This window comes from Parambassis ranga, chromosome 2 (genome assembly GCF_900634625.1).
Source record: "Parambassis ranga chromosome 2, fParRan2.1, whole genome shotgun sequence".
Lineage (NCBI taxonomy): Eukaryota > Metazoa > Chordata > Actinopteri > Ambassidae > Parambassis > Parambassis ranga.
In genome coordinates, this window is record NC_041023.1 from 34835526 (window position 1) to 34858475 (window position 22950).

At 41.3% G+C, this 22950-nt stretch overlaps 1 protein-coding gene across 8 annotated transcripts in view; it reads right to left on the reverse strand.

Moving 5' to 3' along the window:
- The window catches only part of nav3 (neuron navigator 3), a 178257-nt gene extending 155513 nt beyond the window's left edge, over window positions 1-22744 (reverse strand). For 7 of the 8 annotated variants that reach the window (XR_003669363.1, XM_028394087.1, XM_028394063.1 and 4 more), the window contains exon 1: window positions 22293-22744. Coding sequence is in view for 7 of the 8 variants with exons in the window: in XM_028394087.1 (XP_028249888.1) it covers window positions 22293-22550 (258 nt within the window). In the remaining variant the exon portion in view is untranslated. The remainder of the gene's footprint in view (window positions 1-22292) is intronic. The other variant, XM_028394079.1, reaches the window with a different exon arrangement.
- Between the last annotated feature and the right edge of the window lie 206 nt (window positions 22745-22950).

Below are 22950 nucleotides of genomic sequence, written 5' to 3' on the forward strand. Positions count from 1 at the left end.
TCGACCTTTGTTTTACTTTGATGTGGATTTACACCACATTTTTGTATAAAAGAAAAAAGACCGGAAGGCTTTCCACATACTACAAAGAGACCAGCTGCATCTGTATGTGTGTCGGTAGATCTGGTTGGTCACACAGTTTGCTACTTCAAAGGTGGGAGGTAGGTTGTGCAATGAGGCTGATTGAAGCGTCAGGAGACAACTGACAAGTTATTGTCAGGGGCTTTCACATCAAGTGTGCAGGTGGGATTCTGAGGAACCCAAGCCGACCACTGTAGGAGACTTCAGAGGAGTCGGGGTCTGAAGAGAATGTCAACATTGACGCATGCACGCACGCACGCACGCACGCACGCACGCACACACGCGCGCGCACCCACACGCAATAAATCCAAGTGACATGGCTGTCTTTGTGGGATATCTTATTTCACCTGTTAGCGCACATCGTTTCAACTGTGTTTGCCTTTGCAGCATATCTTATTTCACACACGCCAAGATGTCTTAGAGGTATGGTTGCATTTCACACACACACACACAGTCCAAAGGCTACAGCTGTCTTTGAGATACACCTCCAAACTCTTTCTCAAGACAAAAAAATCTTAGAAAGTTTTGGGTTAAGAAGCCTGTAAACTCAGGCAGCATCACAGTTTCACTTTAACCAGGGATGCTACATAGCTCTCTGTCAGAACAGAAAGAAGCTCCAGAGGTAAGAATAAAACCGCTCTGCATAGACACACAGGCAGACAAAAAACTACAAACGATACAGTTTTCTTGGTTTCTTTAAGGGTTACCTTCTCAGCTCCCAGAGACACTTAAATGTGTCTGCTGTAAAGCAACAGCTACAGTTTACCTTTCTACCTGTCTTTCTTCTTTTTCTGATAACAGAGAAATATGCAGGGTTATCTCGCAGCCAGATCTGATATGAAAAAAAAAGACTTCTGGTTATGTCTTTCTTTACTGTTAGTCCAGACAGAACTCAGCTGGCCAGACGAGGTCCTCCTGAACAGACAAGTTATTCCCATTGCTCCCTGCTGGGATGGGCCCCCACCTCCCAACATCAAAGAAAAGTCATTGCCTGGGGAAAGGCACTGAAGCACATCCACCAGCTTCCAGACACACACACACACATGATAATGTTTAGACACAGACTGATACAGAAACACATGCAAAGCTGACCGGCCTTGTGTTGCCAGCATATCCTCATTGTTAAGTGGTGTTGGAGGCAGATGCAGGCAGCAGGAGTAACACTTTCTCACAGGACAATGGCACAGCAGCAACCCAAAAAGTGTGACTGTACACTGAACATTTGAGTGGGATGCAGAACGATTTCAGTGCTTTTTGCCTTCAAAACTAAAGTACTCTAAATGTCTTACAGGGCCATTATTATACACCTTTTAAAACATTAACATAAGTCTCACATTTTAGTTTATGATCAGAATAGATGGTATTTTTCATATGTTGAAGTTCTCCAGACAAACTGATATTTATACTCAAAAACTAAGAAAGAGATTTCACTTCATATGTTCTCTAAAAGACGCTTGGCTGGTTTGAAAAACATCAACTGCATAAGAATAATAAACGGCCCCCCTTATAGTGTACATTAAAACATCTAGAAAAATTCTACACACAGAAAAACATCAACAGACTGTATTAAACAGCAGACTTCAGCAGCCACACAGTAAACTTAGAACTATATTATCATGTTGAAATGCTGAGCCTGAGTGTGCAAATATCAAACCCCCAGAGCACAGATACTGAGAGAGAAGGGGAAAAATGAGCTTAATTATACATCTGTATCCCAGACTCAGACAGTTTTAGTGTTTAGTTGCCCACAGACAAACCTGGGCCTCAGCAACTGTACCTTTTACCACATTTCAGCTATAAAAGCTAAATAAATATCAAATCTGCAGACAGCAAAACTATCCTGAGCAAGAGGATGGAGAGAGAGGAGAGAACAGAAGGTTTGTTAAAACACTTGTGATAATTTGTTTTCTTTCTGATGATATCTGCTGAATAAACATCCAGAGGGACATTTAGTCAAATAATCAGATGCTACTTTACTTAGTGCAAATAATGCAGTCATACCTCCCTGTGCCTGCATGGGTTTTCTCCAGGTGCTCCGGCTTCCTCCCACATTCTAAAGACGTGCTTGTTAGGTGAATTGGTGACTCTAAATTGCCCATAGGTGTGAGTGTGAATGGTTGTTTGTCTGTATGTTGCCCTGTGATGGACTGGTGACCTGTCCAGGGTGTACCCCGCTTCTCAACCATAGATAGCTGGGATAGGCTCCAGCCCCCCGTGACCCTGCAGTGCAGGATAGAGTGGGTTCATATGATGGATGTCATACCTAAATGGCCCACACTAAAATTCAAGCAGACGGTAAACTGATGGATTTTACTTTTCCTTTGTTTTCAGTCCTACGTCATCCACGCCCTTAAGAATCCATCTTTTTTTAGCAATGTTTTCAGATTCACAATTTAGTGGCTAACTTGGTGAGTACAGTGTACCTACTATTAATAGCAGAAATGGCCAAAACAGTAAAATAGGATCCATGTTGTAACAAACCAGAATTTCCAGAAACAATCAATGTGAACTAAGGTAAGTCTACAGCTAGAACAAATGCAGGCACTTTACAGTCAATGTGTTTTCTCTGCTGAGGTTTGGTTCTTTAAAATCATACAGCCTAGCGTAATGTTTTATTGTATTTGCTATTTATTCTCCATCTGGCCCTATTATCTCATGTTTGTGTGGCGTTGTGTAATTTGTGGTATGGTTTTATAGAGGTTTTTACTACAGGTTTTTATTAAATCATATCTTTAACCTAATGTTGCTCATTGAGAGCTGAACTCAGCTGCGAACTAGATCCATTCTAGTCAGAGAACCAAGCAAAAAATTTCCCTCTATGCAAAATAACTGCAAACTGGCAATCAAAGTCCTCTCTTACGTTCCCACTATAAAAACTGACCACTGAAACAATTATAACCGCATTTAAATTAGCCCCACTGCACCCTCCCTAAAAACACAATTTATCAAGAAATGTGAGGGAGAGCTGCGGTCTGCATTTCCTCACTGCTTAATGAAATACCTGGATACAGTTTGAAACAACTCCAGCTACTCAGGGAAAAAAAACAAAAAAGAGGCATCAAACAGAGGTCGCTTTGCTTCACACAACATCCCCACATCAATGACGTTTCATCACAGATGATAACATATCTTCCAAAAATATTCAATGTAAAATTACACAAATCAATGCCCTTGTCTCAATCTTACTATGCAACAGGCCTGTGAAAAACTCCCTTTTTTGGTGGTCTGCAAATTCACAGAAAGTCTAAATATGTGTTGTATTCTTTATGATATGAAATTATGATGCTAAGAAAATGTTTCCAATTTGCCAATTTTTCGAAAAGTGCTTTAATTCCTTGAAAGTAGCAGCGCTGGATGGGTTAATGGACCACAGGCACAGGTCTGCTTTAGCCTAAAGGAAGTGCACCAACTGACTCCTAATAAAACTGTTCAGGACCCTCATCTATCCAGAGTTATGCAGTAACAAAAACAAAAAACAAGGGTTTCAACAACATCTACACATTGAGACTGTGTGTTTGTTAAGTAGGAGGGCATGAAGCCAATCCCGAACAGACCACCCCTGCATTTCTCTCTCGACTCTTTCAGCAATGTAACATATTTGCTACGTGCTTAACGGCATAATGTGCAATGAAACGAGTGTGGATGGTAATGTTTCATGTGTCTGCTTAACAGACTCAGACTGTCTTGTTCGTGTAAATGAGGTCAGATTGTTGGAAATTCTTATATGAGTAAGAGAATGGAACATCCATGTAGGAAACTTTCTCCAACCTAACTTTCCTCAAAGCTCTCATCAACACCTGTAAATGCAAAACAGTGTTATTTATTACATGTTTATATTGCTAAAAGAAAATGGATTCCACGCTGTGCAGTTCTGTCATGCTAGCCAATGTTCCATGAGCTGGTTGTTGGTTAAAAATGCTTACAGGCATCTATATTTTCCTATTTGTTGTTTTTTTTTTCTTAAATGGTCCAATAGAACACACAGAGGCTGCAATTATGAGCTAATAGCTGAAAATTTCCAGCTTTGGTCTCAAAAAATGAAGGGATGGGACACAAAAATGAGGCTTCTCTTTGGATGGAGGAGGCAGGATGGAGGAGGCAGGATGGAGGCGCAGAAGCTAGTGGCTGGTGTAACAGGAGGAGAGATAACATGTGTAGTGTATACACGGCTGCACACAAGGGGTCTGAGGCACCCAGCAGCTGACCGGTGTAAACAAGCCAGCATCAGCTGACCCCGACCTGTTAGTGCAGAGAGCCAGCAACCACCTCTGAGTTTTTTATGATCCTCAGAGCATTCTCAGTTCCAGACGTTTGGAAAAGCCTAGTGTTCTGTGTTTTTGTGTCTCTGGCATGAGAGATGAATAAAAAAAAACCCTGCTGAAACAGACAGGGCTTTGAATTGTCATGATTTACAACACAAATATGTTGCTCCATAAAATGCGTCCCTTGGGCCTTGATGTGTTTGCAGTGGGTCATGAGGAAGACTGGCCCTAAGTCTGGATTTTTGAAAAGTTTTTATTTATCCAGGAAAGGCTGACTTAGCATGCATGCATGTGCAGCAGTGCTTAACTGCGTACTCCGTGTTCTACATTTCCACGTCTGGAAATCTTTATCTGTTGACGGCTGCTGCTCCAGCAGAGTACACTGAGGTGCAGTGCCTTGCTCAGGGGCACATGAGGGACTTTTGTTTTCGTTTTTTCAAATTGAAATGCTCCCGCTTAGATTGAAACCACAGTGCCTCTGTGACCTCTGGACTGCCTTTTTCTCTGAGCGACAGAATGAAGGGACTAGCTATGGAAAGTGTGTGTGATGATGGCTGTGTGGTGGAAACTGCTGTGGAGGAAAGGACCGAAATCTGCTTTTTCACAGTAAAATTTTAAAGTTAAAAGCAACAGAAGAGGATGTTGAGTGGGTGCCAGTGAACAAAATAAGGAAGAAATGCCAAACTTTTAACTGCCTCAGGCTAAACGTAGAGTATGGATACAGGAAAACGTGTGAACAGTCGGCTTTGCTGATGGAGCTTTCATGGGATTTTTCCAGTGAGGACAGATGGAGGCTCGCCACTAAAGAGAACTTACTGGGAAGCCTGTGCAGTCCTGACGCAAGTGGGGCATAATTCCACATGTCACAGAGCATCAATAAATATGTTCAAATATTTAAACAGATTTCCCCTAATTACACCCCTACTGACCTCTGGATGTGATACTGCCTTTGGGCCGACCACTTCAGGCTCGTGTTAAAACAACCGCAGATGTAATTCTTCACGTTAGACGTCCAAGTTCACTCGGGACGGTGTACCACTTGACATGGATGGCAGTACTCACCGGCTCAGCTGCCACTTCCAAGGCAAACATACTCCTTCCCAGTGCGGCTAATGCTCCAGCCCAAAACATTAGCTGAAGTGTCTAATGCTGAGGACAGACAGATTGCAGCCACTAAGTAAGCTGCCTCAGCGCTGTGTTTAGGCTTGGCAGGTTTGAGGACAGCAGTGGAAAATGTACCCACAATTCCCTCCTGAAGTTCCCCCTACCTCTGCATACACTGACTGTGTGCGCTGACAAAATCACTCATTTAGGCTATACTGTGTCTCTTCCTATTATCACCTTGTCTCTTCAACAACATACTCTTAATAAAATGACTCTTTTCTGTGCTGCAGATTAATTCTGTCTGAACCATCAGTTGTTAAACTAGGTGAAAACACTACACAAGTAGAGATTTTCTAGGAAGGCCACATCTAAAAATACAGCAACTTATCTTTCACTTCACACAAATACTAACAGAATGATCCATTTTTCGCGCAAAAGCAGAATGATCAGAGATTTAGCGAGGCCTTTGCAGCTGTGTCATTATTACAATGCACACAGTAATCAATGGGTCAGCTGTGTTGCTGTCTAGATGAAGCTCACAATGTACCTTTGGCAAACACTACCAAGATTTGGGGTCCCATTCCTACCTGGGGCCACCCATGCTAACTTCAGTTAAGCTCCCACAGTGCCGCAAAGTGCCGCTTCAACATTTTCACTGCAACATCAGTGAAAATTTCAGATGTAAAATGGGATAATCTCCAAATCCCCTGGAATGTTTGCACTCAGTCCTCTGACAGGTCACTGTGGTTCCTGTTCGGAGTTTGTTGTTTATAACAGTTTATATGTGGGCAGACTGGTCATTATGTCATGACCACTGGGTGTTTGACTTGCCCAGTTAGAGCTTATGTTGCAATAATAACTGGCTTAGTAGACATTAGTGGGCTGAAACACAGCTACTGACTAGAGACACTGTAAATCTGCAATGAAAGCCTCTTTTATTAATGATGCTCTTACACAATATTGTGTCCTTGTGCCAGAATTGTCTCAGCAGCTAGCAGCCATAGGCATCACTGTAACAGAAGTGTAACCATAGGGACATAATATACAGTTCACATTCATCATATCCTGTAGAGTAAAGAGCTATGATCAAGTATTTGCACATCTTTGCGACATGTCTTATTGCATAACCTACAGTTATTATAAAAACACACACAAACTAGAACCACTGGGCCATTAAAGCTGTTAGAAAGATGGTGTTGAGCATAGTAAGCTGTAAAAAAGTCTACATGCTGCTATGCCAAAGGCAGAGGAACCCTCCCAAAACTGGGGGTGAAGTGGGCTGGTATAAAGAGTAAACAACTCCACTATTAAAGAATTGCAGCCAGGGCTTTCAGCGCCAAGTGCTACACTGGAACAGAGAGCTGGGAAACCAGGCTAACACACACACACACATAACAGCACACATGCATTTCTGTCTCTCGTTCACACACTCACTACACAAGGTGTATGTGTGCACACAAAAAGAGAACTGTGTACAAAACAGAAAGCCTTTAATTTCACACATCTGCACATGCATGTGCACTTGTGAATTGGTAGCGCAGAATATATAAAGTCTAAGTTCCTTTAACAAACACAAAGTTCACTATTGTGTTTGCTGCATGCATAGTGAGACCTTGATGAAGGAGTAAATGTACACATCATTTCACTGATGATAAATAGAATGACGGCCTTTCCCTGTGAACAGATAGTTGTCTTTTCTTTACCAATCATAATTGGAAGTTGAGTTTCTCTAAATCTGTGCTGAGCCCTGCTGATCAAAACGAACCTGACAACAAAAAAAACCTGACAAGGTCAAGCAGGGAAAATCCTTGCTGTGGGAAAATGCACAAAGGTGTAAAAAGTTCCTGCAGGATATGAACACCTAATGACAAGAAGCTAGCAAAAAGAAAGATCTGCAGTGTCTTTCATTTCTACTTCTCACTTGCATGAAGTCCTCCATGCAACTGCTGTAGTGGAGAATTTCTGTTCAGAATCAAGCTGAGATGTTCAAAAGTGAAACTGGGCTAGTGTGCATATGGGATTATCCATTCCTACTCAACTATTCTGTCTGAGTCAGGTCAGAGCAACAGACATCCTGTAAAATGTAGCTCTCAACCTTCATGTCAAGTTAATTCAGCTGCTTTCACATGGGAGTAACAACAACAGCCAGTAAATAAAACCAAACTGCAATGCGTGTCAGGAGACTTATCCTGTGAGAGAACTCACTCTGATCCAAACAGCAGAGCTTTGTTGACCATGTGGGGAGGCCGATGGAGAGAGGAAAGAGAAAGTGAAAAGGGAGGGTGGAATTAAGACTTCAGCTTCCCATGACGGGTCAGGGCTGGGAGTTCATGTTCATTAAAGACAGAGTTAACACACTTTATGGGCAAATATAATACAGCGGAGGTTGTGATGTTGAGGTTAGGCAAAAAGTCTTTATTATTTTGATAATAGAGAGGTGCCTTACACATTTGGTGGAAAAAAGGGGTTCCTCTGCAGCCCTGAGAAAGAGCCATATCTTCACTATGATGGCCAGAAGGAAGGATAGAAGCAACCATTCAAATACATTTGCCATAAAATTACCACTACTGTCATTCCCCTGGTAAGGACAGGCTGAATCATATATTTGGGTTATATTACCCACTCTCCAATATTCATAACTTAAATATCTAAGTTTAAGTCTAAGTGGTGTGAACACACAAAGCCACATACAGGAAAAATTAGAGCCAGAAAGTGAGTCCAAATTCCTCTTCTCTGTGAGACACCAACATTAAAAGCTAAACCACCAAGTCCACCCACTACTGAAAACTGCATTATAATTTATATTACTGTAAAAACCTTCATTTCATTTTAGTTTTATTGACACAGACGCACAGACAGAGAAGCGCACCCACAAGGCTCCAGTTGCAGCTTTGCTGCATGCAGTTTTACACTCCATTTACTGTTACCAAAAGGCCATGGACACATCAAATGCTGCCTCGGTGCTCTACAGACTGGGCAGAGGTTAGATGGGGTCATGCATCACTGACTCAGTGTATGACCTCATGACTGCATTATGATCCCTGAGGCTGCCCCAACCTGCATTATCTTTCCGCAACAGTAAATCTTCATGAGCTGTGTACATCAGCATGTCCAGCAACACACCAGGGTTGCCAGAAGAAAAGCTGAAAGGCCAACTGACAGGATTACCATCTCTCAGGTTACAATAAACTCTAATCTTTAATCCAAATGAGGCAACAAGCTCACATAATGACAACATGTCACTAAAATAGGTGCTAAAGCATGTGATTGGAGGTTTGATTTAACTGGGGCAACCCAAATACCCAACATAGTAAAGTAAAACACAGTAAAGCAATTTGAACTGAGTGCAGAGCATACAGATATATATGAATAGTAAGAATTTCCATTTGGCATTTTACAGTTTTATCTGATTGCTTAAACGCTAACAATGATTCTTATAGCACAATTTCAAAAACTATTAATAGTTTTAACAAAATCACTCACTGAGTTTGCAAAAGTAAAGGAAAAAAACTGCTTTACACTCAGTTTGCACTTTTGTAACACACGATTTGCAAATGTATAAATATAATCCACTTCACAGCACTCTTTTTGCTGAACTGTAAACACAACTCACTGCTTTACACACAACTTCCAAATGATCAACACACTCCTAGTAAAACTACACACATTCATGGCTGGTATTTACACTATTTTGCCAACTGTCTGGCTACACTGTCACTTGTGAGAACTGTTTTACATCATTAGTTCACTTTGCAATCAGCATGAGCTCTGTAAATAAGCCACAGGTAAGCTTCAGTGTGGAGAACAATGGAGGGAGAAGAAGACTGAGAAGAACGAGAATTAGAGGAGGATGAGGACATGAGGAAACAGGAGGAAGAGGAAGAGGACGAGGAGGTGAAGAGGAAGGAGGAAGGGTAAGAAGAAATAGAATTACTGATGTCATCGGAGCTACAATAGTGGATCATGTGATCAACCATGGACTGACCCTGAGGGAAGCTGGACAACGGGTTCAGCCTGAGCTGCTACACTGTAGCAAGCATCATAAGGACATATTGATGAGAATCGGTTAGTACAGTTCCCTCACTCTAAGTTTTGTAGTAGTACCATACTCTAATGAGAAAAACAACAATACTGTACATGTAAAACTGAAACTGTTACTCCACAGAATTACTAGACATCCAGCATCTGGAAGGAGGCAGGCGAGGATATGGACCAGGCATCATGTCAGGCCTGGATACGGCACTCCAGGAGATATTTTCCCCGGTGCCTTGGACTAGAAGACATTGCATGCGACGTTGATGAAATTCTGTGGCCGGACCCAAAGAGACAATGAGACTGATTTTCTCTCTCTCTCTCTCTTTCAGTGAAATTGTATGTTTTCTTGTGATTGTTTTGATGTGTGTGAATAAACATTCATACTTGAAATTTGAATCCCTGTGTGTTTCTAGAACTATTTATGACAAAAGTTTGACCTCACATGGACAGATCTTGTGCACAGAGAAAGCAAAAGCCAGATGTGTTTTCAGTTACTACCATCAGTGTGTAGTTGGCACATTGTGTGCTTAGTAATATGATGGTTTGTGTTACAGTTTTTTCTGATTGCTTAAGCACATTTCTGTAACTATTGGCTATTTGTGCAAAACTCTACACACAAATAAAAAAACCTTACACCAAATCAGCAAAACATTGTAGATCCTTTGCAAAAGCTAATACATCTTGCTTAACTCTTCAAACCTTTGTAAAAATGGTATTTTTGTACCACACAGTTAACACAAACCATCATATTACTAAGCACACAATGTGCCAACTACACACTGATGGTATTAACTGAAAACACATCTGGCTTTTGCTTTCTCTGTGCACAAGGTCTGTCCATGTGAGGTCAAACCTTTGTCATAAATAGTTCTATAAACACACAGGGATTCAAATTTCAAGTATGAATGTTTATTCACACACATCAAAACAATCACAAGAAAACATACAATTTCACTGAAAGAGAGAGAGAGAGAGAAAATCAGTCTCATTGTCTCTCTGGGTCCGGCCACAGAATTTCATCAACATCACATGCAATGTCTTCTAGTCCAAGGCACCGGGGAACATGTCTCCTGGAGTGCCGTATCCAGGCCTGACATGATGCCTGGTCCATATCCTCGCATGCCTCCTTCCAGATGCTGGATGTCTAGTAATTCTGTGGAGTAACAGTTTCAGTTTTACATGTACAGTATTGTTGTTTTTCTCATTAGAGTATGGTACTACTACAAAACTTAGTGTGAGGGAACTGTACTAACCCATTCTCATCAATATGTCCTCATGATGCTTGCTACAGTGTAGCGGCTCAGGCTGAACCCGTTGTCCAGCTTCCCTCAGGGTCATTCCATGGTTGATCACATGATCCACTATTGTAGCTCCGATGACATCAGTAATTCTATTTCTTCTTACCCTTCCTCCTTCCTCTTCACCTCCTCGTCCTCTTCCTCTAAATTCACGTCCTAGTCTTCGTCCTCCTCCTCTTCCTCATGTTCCTCCTCTAATTCTCTCTCTTCTCAGTTTCCTTCTCCCTCCATTGTTCTCCACACTGAAGCTTACCTGTGGCTTATTCACAGAGCTCATGCTGATTGCAAAGTGAACTAATGATGTAAAACAGTTCTCACATGTGACAGTGTAGCCAGACAGTTGGCAAAATAGTGTAAATACTAGCCATACATGTGTGTAGTTTTACTAGGAGTGTGTTGATCATTTGGAAGTTGTGTGTAAAGCAGTGAGTTGTGTTTACAGTTCAGCAAAAAGAGTGCTGTGAAGTGGATTATATTTATACATTTGCAAATTGTGTGTTACAAAAGTGCAAACTGAGTGTAAAGCAGTTTTTTTGCTTTTAGTTTTGCAAACTCAGTGAGTGACTTTGTTAAAACTATTAATAGTTTTAGAAATTGTGCTATAAGAATCATTGTTAGTGTTTAAGCAATCAGAAAAAACTGTAACTGAAAACACATCTGGCTTTTGCTTTCTCTGTGCACAAGGTATGTCCATGTGAGGTCAAACTTTTGTCATAAATAGTTCTATAAACATACAGGGATTCAAATTTCAAGTATGAATGTTTATTCACACACATCAAAACAAACACAAGAAAACATACAATTTCAACATGTCTCCTGGAGTGCCGTATCCAGGCCTGACATGATGCCTGGTCCATATCCTTGCATGCCTCCTTCCAGATGCTGGATGTCTAGTAATTCTGTGGAGTAACAGTTTCAGTTTTACATGTACAGTATTGTTGTTTTTCTCATTAGAGTATGGTACTACTACAAAACTTAGAGTGAAGGAACTGTACTAACCGATTCTCATCAATATGTCCTTATGATGCTTGCTACAGTGTAGCGGCTCAGGTTGAACCTGTTGTCCAGCTTCCCTCAGGGTCATTCCATGGTTGATCACATGATCCACTATTGTAGCTCCGATGACATCAGTAATTCTATTTCTTCTTACCCTTCCTCCTTCCTCTTCACTTCCTCATGCTGATTGCAAAGTGAACTAATGATGTAAAACAGTTCTCACATGTGACAGTGTAGCCAGACAGTTGGCAAAATAGTGTAAATACCAGCCATAAATGTGTGGAGTTTTACTAGGAGTGTGTTGATCATTTGGAAGTTGTGTGTAAAGCAGTGAGTTGTGTTTACAGTTCAGCAAAAAGAGTGCTGTGAAGTGGATTATATTTATACAATTGCAAATTGTGTGTTACAAAAGTGCAAATCAAGTGTAAAGCAGCATTTTTGCTTTTAGTTTTGTAAACTCAGTGAGTGATTTTGCTATAACTATTAATAGTTTTAGAAATTGTGCTATAAGAATCATTGTTAGTGTTTAAGCATTCAGAAAAAACTATAATACAGTTCCCTCACACTAAGTTTTGTAGGTGTACCATACTCTAATGAGAAAAACAACAATACACTGAAAAAAAATTTTTTTGGCCCTGTAATTATTACTTCAATTATATATTTAATTCTACAAAGAAATAAGAATTTATTGCTTTTACTTTAAAATAGCAGTTTTTGATGAAGTGATTTACTTGGTGATTGTTTGTAATTATGTGTACTCAGTTTTGTATGTAAATTTAATTCTTCAATCCAAGTAATATTCACTAAAGAACGTCATTGGTTTAGTTACTAGATGTTTCTAAGTAAAGTGTAATGGGGTGAACTGAGTGAACCTGGCAACCTTCCCTGCACTTGGAGCATGACGTCAGAGCCCCTCCCCACATTTGAATCTTTCCGTCAAACAGCCAGAGAAGCTACAGTTGAACGAGGGCGGCGGACTTCATTGAATACATTTGGGAATTTCATGGATATGGAATCATAGAGGTGAGTTTTAAGCAAAACTTCTGTACTTTCTGTGGCTCATTGTTTCTGCACTGAGAGCAGCGGCGCTAGCTAATAGCATGTATTTTTCTGCTAGCTAACTTAGCTATCAGAGGCACGTCCTTTTGTCCTGAGAGGCCCCGTTAACATGAGGTGTGGTTTTTATCAATGCTGGATATGTTCACGAGGCTGCTGACTAGAAGGAGTGACTTGCATATGGTATATAATGTGACATGATAAGCGTTTTAGAGAAAAGCTGTGCTGCTTGCACTGCTGCCTCCTCTCCTCCACCCTTCATGCGCCACACCTGCGTTGCCGCGTTGCCTCCCTCACATCGTTAAGAACTTCACGTTGAGTCCGCACTTCACATAACAGAATACAGTTGTAGACTTCCCCATATAGCGTTCTGTTTACATGTGTATGTGCTGTTATGTGTTGTTGTCTGCAATAAATGTTCTTCTTGTGTGTAACAGCATCAGGTTGAAGGCAGAAGGAAAATAAATATCTGTTGCTTGGTGGAGAATCTTGGAGAGAGTGGAGAGGAGCTGAAGGCTATCAGGTATGTGATGGTCACAATGACCATATGAAGATGATCTTCTGGTAATTGTCTTGTGCTAACATAAGATCAAAAATCTAATTGTGGCTTATGTGTTTGCACAGGATGTCAGCCAAGAAGCAGTGACAGAGGACTGCAGGAATCACATCATGAAGATCGCTGTCATCCATCCGTCATGGCACAGAAAACCAACAATACTGTGTTATTATTGGACAGTTGATTTGGTGTTTTTACTGTTCATAAATTTAGAATTAAGTCAGATGACTACGTTTTTATGTTTGTGGTTATAATACAGTTTTTTCTGATTGCTTAAACACTAACAATGATTCTTATAGCACAATTTCTAAAACTATTAATAGTTTTAACAAAATCACTCACTGAGTTTGCAAAACTAAAAGCAAAAAAACTGCTTTACACTCAATTTGCACTTTTGTAACATACAATTTGCAAATGTATAAATATAATCCACTTGACAGCACTCTTTTTGCTTAACTGTAAACACAACTCACTGCTTTACACACAACTTCCAAATGATCAACACACTCCTAGTAAAACTACACACATTTATGGCTGGTATTTACACTATTTTGCCAACTGTCTGGCTACACTGTCACATGTGAGAACTGTTTTACATCATTAGTTCACTTTGCAATCAGCATGAGATCTGTAAATAAGCCACAGGTAAGCTTCAGTGTGGAGAACAATGGAGGGAGAAGAAGACTGAGAAGAGTGAGAATTAGAGGAGGATGAGGACATGAGGAAGCAGGAGGAAGAGGACGAGGAGGTGAAGAGGAAGGAGGAAGGGTAAGAAGAAATAGAATTACTGATGTCATCGGAGCTACAATAGTGGATCATGTGATCAACCATGGAATGACCCTGAGGGAAGCTGGACAACGGGTTCAGCCTGAGCCGCAACACTGTAGCAAGCATCATAAGGACATATTGATGAGAATGGGTTAGTACAGTTCCTTCACTCTAAGTTTTGTAGGTGTACCATACCACTCTAATGAGAAAAACAACAATACTGTACATGTAAAACTGAAACTGTTACTCCACAGAATTACTAGACATCCAGCATCTGGAAGGAGGCATGCGAGGATATGGACCAGGCATCATGTCAGGCCTGGATACGGCACTCCAGGAGACATGTTCCCCGGTGCCTTGGACTAGAAGACATTGCATGCGACGTTGATGAAATTCTGTGGCCGGACCCAGAGAGACAATGAGACTGATTTTCTCTCTCTTTCAGTGAAATTGTATGTTTTCTTCTGATTGTTTTGATGTGTGTGAATAAACATTCATACTTGAAATTTGAATCCCTGTGTTTATAGAACTATTTATGACAAAAGTTTGACCTCACATGGACAGACCTTATGCACAGAGAAAGCAAAAGCCAGATGTGTTTTCAGTTAATACCATCAGTGTGTAGTTGGCACATTGTGTGCTTAGTAATATGATGGTTTGTGTTAACTGTGTGGTACAAAAATACCATTTTTACAAAGGTTTGAAGAGTTAAGCAAGATGTATTAGCTTTTGCAAGAGATCTACAATGTTTTGCTGATTTGGTGTAAGGTTTTTTTATTTGTGTGTAGAGTTTTGCACAAATAGCCAATAGTTACAGAAATGTGCTTAAGCAATCAGAAAAAACTGTAATATGTACATATTTTAAATATATAAGTGTCAAATAAAAACATGTATTTCAAACATCCCCTTGCAGCAAATGTTTTGTTATGTTTTGGTAAATATTAAATTATTAAATTCATATTAGGTAGTGTATTATATACTATTAAATTTTACTTCATAATTACATAGAATATAACAAAGAAAATGTTAGTACAACAACACAGAAACACCAGCAGTCTTTACTTGGGTTTTGTAATTAGATACAATAGTAATCTCAGTAAAAGTTACAAACTATCAGTGAGTATTGCCAAAGAAATTTACTTGGGTATTTTTTGTAAAAATAATTGGTTATAGTAAGTAAATGTTACTTAAGTAAAGATTACAAGCATTTTTTGAGTGCAATAAACTTGCCACAGTTTTCTTAAGTAAATGTCACTCCAAATTTATTTCAGTGTACTGTACATGTAAAACTGAAACTGTTACTCCACAGAATTGCTAGACGCCCAGCATCTGGAATGAGGCATGTGAGGATATGGACCAGGCATCATGTCAGGCCTTGATACGGCACTCCAGGAGATATTTTCCCGGTGCCTTGGACTAGAAGACATTGCATGCGACGTTGATGAAATTCTGTGGCCGGACCCAGAGAGACGACAAGACTGATTTTCTCTCTCTCTCTTTCAGTGAAATTGTATGTTTTCTTGTGATTGTTTTGATGTGTGTGAATAAACATCCATACTTGAAATTTGAATCCCTGTGTGTTTATAGAACTATTTATGAAAAAAGTTTGACCTCAAATGGACATACCTTGTGCACAGAGAAAGCAAAAGCCAGATGTGTTTTCAGTTAATACCATCAGTGTGTAGTTGGCACATTGTGTACTTAGTAATATGATGGTTTGTGTTAACTGTGTGGTACAAAAATACCATTGTTACAAAGGTTTGAAGAGTTAAGCAAGATGTATTAGCTTTTGCAAGAGATCTACAATGTTTTGGTGATTTGGTGTAAGGTTTTTTTATTTGTGTGTAGAGTTTTGGACAAATAGCCAATAGTTACAGAAATGTGCTTAAGCAATCAGAAAAAACTGTAAGAATTAATTAAGAATACCTTAATTAGTCCCAGAATGGGGAAATTGCTAACTGTCCATGCTTGGTCAGATGTTTGACACCATAGTTTCATAGGAAGAGGAGAGGGGAGGGGATGAGAGGAGAGGAGAGGAGAGGCCTATTCACTGAATGGAGGAAAGGTTATCTGTGACAGCTGGAGAGACAGAACTGGGCCAGGTGTGTGTTAACTCTCTCCTGCTGCTTTTCTCATTAAAAATATCACAGAGAAAAAGGAGAGACACAGAAAGGAGAGAAAGACAGAGAAAAAGGGTGGAGGAAAAGATGATGGGTAGAGGATGGAAAAAAGGATATGACAAAGAGAAAAGGAGGGGAGGGTAAAGGTCAAAGGAAAATACCAGTAAGAGTGGGAGGCAGTGGAATGAGAGAAAGGCTCCAGTTAGGAGAGACAGAAAAAAGTTGTCAGAGTGGAATGCTGGGAATGGGAAAGAGCAGAAAGACAGTGACAGGAGATGGAGTGGAAAACAGAATTACTGAGAAGACATGAAAAGGAGGGAGTGAAGGAGAATAAAGGAAGGAGAGTGCTAAAGAAAACAGAGCGCACAGAAAGACTGCTGACAGAGAGAGAAAGACAAGCGACAAACAGTGGAAATGTGAGGTGGAGGTAAAGATGATCCACCAAAACATCCAGTGTGTGTTTGACTGTGTGTTTCAGAAAGTTTAATGCTTTGGTAAATACGGTAAACATACTGTACAACCAGCCTACTCCTATCCAAAGTGCAACGTTGTCACCTCATCTATCACTAAAATAAATATTTATTATTTTTTGTATATGTTGGACCTAAGAGAAAAATCCATTTGCATGTAATGAGCAATAAGATCAAATGCAAAATAAGCCATGGCCTTCAGAGTTAAGGCACTGGGACCGTTTCCCACTTTGCCCAGTCTCTATGATGCATGTTTCTGTGAGTTTGCTTTTTCTCTTTTATGACATTAAACAATAAACAAGTGAATCATCCCATCCAGACTTGAACTTCTTTGCAGTTTTCTTACTATTCAGATTGAACACTGTGACTGTACTTCCAGTGGAGGGTATTTTTAACTGGTGTGGCTGTACTGTAAACACCAGCCGCCCTGTGTGTTCTCACGCCAAAAAACACTGCAGCCGACAGCAGACTCCCAGCAGCATGGAAGGCAATGAAATACTGTGTGTAAGACAAAAAGCACAGAAAGGAGGAGGGGAAGAGAGTGCTGGAAAGCATAATATTGTCTCAAATATATATTATATATATATATATATTTTCCCAATTTCAACCCAAGGGTCATTAAGAAATCTCTGCAGTATGGAGGGAATGGTTCAGAAATGGACTAATGTAAAGAAATGTAAGTGATTCGCCTTATTATTCAGCTATGTGTTAAAATGATCTTTCTTTTTTACGTTTCTTAGTTTAATTTGATAATCTTATGCTTCAAAATTATGTGTTAGACCAAAACCCACTGCCATGTTTCCAGTTTGGATCAGGAAAAGTGAGCTAGAGTGCACTCTACTGTTAACACATTACCCTTGATTGGCTGAACAGACCACAGACTTGTTGACCATCAACTGCAATGCTGCTACAGTTACAGGGACAAAAACTGCTGTAACATCCATGAGCAGCATCCTTTTGTTATGCGTGTAAGCTGCTTTAGATGAAAACATTTCTAAGGCATTGTTCATTTCATTCTACACTGAAACTGAAGAAGTTGTTGTTTCTATAAAACAGATGTCATTTAGAATCGATGAGAGCCATAAAGTCACTTGAGTTGCAAAGCTAGAGCTGCAAGTCACTGTCTGACATAGCAAATTGCAAGCATAGCATCACTGCTTCTCCTGATCATTACCATTCACATCTCCCTCACAACTTCCCTTCCAGATATGGAGCTGAGTCAGACCACCCATGTCTAAAACTCGTTCAGACACCCCCCTCAAACCCATCTTACCCAGCCTCTCTCCCTCTGCTGGACCAAATTGGCCCCCTCAGTCTCTTTTTTGTTGATTCTGCCGTGTCAAGAGTCACTTGAGAGGACAACTAAGCTAAAGTTAGAAATCCAGAGTGTGCTTTGACCACCGACGTCCAGGACAGGAACAGCATATGACCATTGACAGTAAAAACTATGGACAGAGCTTCGGTGATGTCACCCGTTTGTTTCTGAAGAGCTGTTTTGAGGCTCGGTGGGAGGCTCCGGGATGCTCTGACCGCCACCATGTTGGCAGCGACACGTCTGCCAAAACTCCAAATACGGACAAAGAGGGGGAGCACGAGCTGAGTTTAGGGGGGGTGGAAGCAGGAACTGTGATACATCAACCTTCTGTCACTCAAGCGGCAACGCCCATAATTATGCGTCATTTTAAGTTTGAATATAATTAAAACGAGTGAGTTCTAAAAACATTCATCCTCCGTACAATTGACACTAGAAGAGAACCTATCATTTGAGACCCAAATGGTTTTTTTATACCAGGCTGTAAACATGTTCATTTCTGCTGTAAAGTTGGACATTTTAACATGGGAGTCTATGGGAAATGACTTGCTGCTGGAGCCAGCCCCCAGTGGTTGCGGCGTGAATTACGTTTTGACACATCCGCATGGGCTTCAAGTCTGAGCCCCGAAGGCTGCCGCTTGCATAAGACACAAGTTTCTATTCATGCGATTTTATTTATACTGCTAGGTCATTATATATGCTGTAAATACTTTAATCTTTTTCATCATATTGACGGACCAAAACATCATGGTTTGAATGCTTGATTGAATATTAGCAGAAATGTTACTGGCAATCCAAACACCACAGATTATAAGAAGAACAGGACAGAAGAAGTGGTGCATCACAGAAAAAGAAGACAGCTCCAGGCCCACCCAGAGAAAGAGGGAGGTTTGTTTACATTCTGCTCACTCACTCAAACTCACTGGACCCCAACATTATTCCCTGAAACACTCCACCTCACTTTCTTCACTTTGAACCCACCCTTACTGCTGCCAAGAGGCTTATCAGAATGGAGCAGGAGATGCACCAAACAACCAAGATAAACAACACCTGACCCTGATTATTGTCCCTACTCTACAGTGCATACACCACACACACACACACACACACACTGAATCAACAGGATGTTTTTTTGTTGTTCTTCACTGGTGAGTGTGTCTGGCACTTGTCTGCACTTCCGGCAAACGTTTGTGTACTTTCCAGGATAACATTTCGCTAACATCAGAGTGCAGCAAAAATAGCAGCCTGCAACGGTCACGGGTTGTGTTTAAATAAGCTGCATTTCTGAGATAAAGGCACACTCACCATATTCAGGGTGAATCTGTTCCCTCCGATGGGACATGTCAGGAATTACTGACAGCAGAGGTTGATTTACTTTAGGATCAGTTAGGTCTATAGGGTAAATATACCCTTAAGTATCAAATAAAGACAGCATTTGCTGGTAGGTATGGAGGCGTAAACAGACATAGCTCAAGATAAATCTCATGCCCCACACCATCCTTCATGGTTGAATAAAGAGAAGAGCAAAGCCAAAATCAGCTAGATTAGGATGAGAGGTCTCACAACACCAGAAAGACGAGCACAGCCTCTGCTGCCACAAGGTACAGTTTGTGAGAGCTCTGCAACATTAACGTGAGTCAAAGAAGAAATTTTCATTTGTACTCATTTCAATTTGGCAGTTTGGCTCTGTGTTGCGACCTCCCTGCCTTTACTCGTGCACATGTGGAAAGCCTAAGGCAGACAGAGCAGCAGTAAAGACCCCTTTCTGCCTCTTGGGGTAACTTACAGATAGTACTGTAGTAGCCAGCAGCTGCAAATTAACAATGTGTTACAGACAGAACTTGAGGACACTCCTTTAAAATTAGGCGCAGTCTATTGTGTAGCAGACCCGTGAAGGATCATCTACCACAGTAAATACAGACTGTATTAAATCAGATACCCGATACAGAATGGCATCCAAATTTAACCTTGTCTGGGAAACTTAATGTGTCCTTTACATACCATTAGACACCCCAGTAGCTGTCAAGGTTTGAGGATTAGAGGACACAGGCGCAGGCAGAAGGATAGTGATCAAAAAGGTTTATTCCAAGGGGTCAAAACAGGTAGACAGTAGTCCCCACACAGGACTACGCCAAAATAAAACAGGAAACACAAGACACAACTACAACAACCAGAACACAGAGCAAAACAAACATCTAAACCCAGGAATAATGACAGAGGGTGACCCAATACAAAATAACAGCAAAGGAACTCAGACAGTAGCTACCTGAGCACTGCCTGTCACAGGTGGAGCATGACACAGTAAGATGTGAAACTTCTTCTACTGCAGCAACATCTATTAAATGTGAAACCTCTCAACCCAAACAGAGCAAAGAGCCTTTGGCTTGAGCCTGAGCTGCAGACTGGATTTGTTTGAGGCAAGGTTGTCTTAGGATTTACCTGGACTCCCGCCATGGTTTTCCTCAAAACAAAATCAGGTCTGCAAAATCATAATTAAAGAAATACTTCCTTCTTTAGGAATCAGCACCCAGGTTAGGATGTGTTTAACCTCAGCCAAACAAGCCAACACTTGCTTGCACTAGTGTGGTGGGGGCTTATGTACACATGGAAGCATGCAGTCAGTCAGTGTATTGCACACATGCACATGCACAGTCCTACGCATGATCGTGTCTGATAACAGGAGTCCACACTAAAGATGTGGGTGAAGAAGTAATGACAGTGTTTATTCCACCTTCTCTCCCCTTTTCCCTTCTAAAAGCTTTGTGAGTAAAGCTCTTAAGGCACTACAAAACACAATTAGACAGACTAATTACCCCCTCCATACCGCCCATTCCTTACCCACACTGACAGGCTGGGGCAGGACATGTCCTCCTCCCCAAGAGCTTCTAAAATACAGGTACTGGAGTATGGTGCATTGATTGCTGATTGATTTCAGGCAATTTAGCTGATATTCTATGGAGTGTAGTCATACAGACTACCAACTGAAGGGTAAGAAGCTGCAGCGCACCTGCAGGAGACCCCGACATTCAAGGATACACATTTTTGAGAAAAAGACAAGAGAGTTTGAATCACATTTGAGACCCCTTATGATGTTCTCCTCTCCATTGCTATCACAGAGGAGATCATTTGTATTTATAGACTATTAACTAAGGGTATACAGGGATGAAAGAATAAATGATCTGCACTGTATTTGAGCTGACATTAGAGACACAGTTGTTTCTAACAAGCTGAAAGTCAAGCTGAAGCTGCTGGTGCAGCAGCAGCAGGTTAATGATGAACCCCCCCCTCCCACCTCCAACCCTTTGCAGTCACCCTTCAGGCGAGTTGGACTTAGTCACAGACATGCTGTGAGGATTTAAAGGCAGGGGAGCACTGACCCACACTTTGATGTCTCTCGCCCATGTTTCCTCTAGGTCACGAGGAAAAGCAGCAGCGTTGTTCAGTATCAGAAGACTGAGAGCCAAAAAAAGAATCAGTTAGGCAGTTTTTTTTCTAGTCTCTGTCAGGAAGTCTTGTAACGGTAGAACGAATCAGCGGCTGCCGGAGAGAGGAGGAGGAGAGATCAACTGACCCAACAGGAAAGTTTCAGTTAGTGCTCTGACAGCTCTGGAAGTGGGACGGGCTAAGGTGCTGCTGGAAGTATTTGGCGGGGAGTTTTAAAAACTCCTTCATCCTCAGGATTCACCGGCCCCGCCTTCTCTGTTGCAGGCTGAGAAACTGAGCCAAACATTTTTTGTGAAATGGAAAGAACTTGGCATAGGATAAATGTAGTATGGTAAACCACTTAATAATGATCTTGGAGCCTCTTTTAAACCATCTGCAATATTTGTGCAACACTGTTGATATTAAGAATATTGTAAGAGAGGGCACAGCACAGGTAATATAGGGTAAATATCACCAGACATTGGAGAATGAATAGAGAGAAATCTGGGAAAAGAGTCTCTTGCAACTAGAGGCTATGAGGCTGCTCAGGTAGCACACGTTGGGGTTTTCCTATGCATGGAGGAGCAGTGTTAAATACATCGCTTAGCTAGTTTTCCCTGTTAGTTCAAGACCAGAAACAACACACGACTTATCAGACAGACAACTGCTCAGAATAACAGGAGACAAATATCCTGAGGGAAAAAGAATGAGCCCTACAAGTCTGATTCTTTTGTCCTTAACACCTGTGGAGTGTCACAATGCCGCAGATGGATGCAACAAACACACACAGCAAGGCAAGTCCATCTCCACTAACCTTGCAGATCTTGCTCTCCTCTGTCTCAGCCCTGGATTTTCCTTCAGGTGTCCTCTCCTGCTGGAACTCAGACTTGATTGACAGTTGACAGGAGAGCCCCGGAGCACCTTCACCTGCCCTGAGCTCCTGCTGCCGGGCCATGTAACCTTGCGAGGTGGCTGCCCTCATCGCACTGGGGATGGGGAGAGCGGTGTGGATCGGCTTGGTGCCCATCGCAGAGGGTTGCCTGAGCTTAGAAGCTACGCCTACTACCGGCATGGTACTTCCCAGGCAAAAAAGAATAATAATACAGGAGTGGGGAAAGAAGTCCAAAAAGAACTGTGATGATAGGGAAGCAAATCTTCAGTGTCACCTACTGATGTCAGACACAACAAGTGAAGGGAAAACAAAAAAAAGAAAAGAAAAAAACTGCAGTTGCCTCTCAGACTGAAAGGAAAGCAACTGCGCTCATTCTGTAGCCTACAGAGAGCAGGACTCACAGAAACTGAGAAGCCGTCTCCTTCCTCCTGTTCACTCCCTCCTCCTTCTCCTCCCACAAGCAGCACTGTTCCCTCCCCTTCCTTAACTCTCTCACCTCTTCCCCCCCTCTCTTTCCCTCTCACTCTGTCAGAAGCGTACCATAAAGTCAGCCAAAACAGTTCAAGGGGGCGTGAACTCC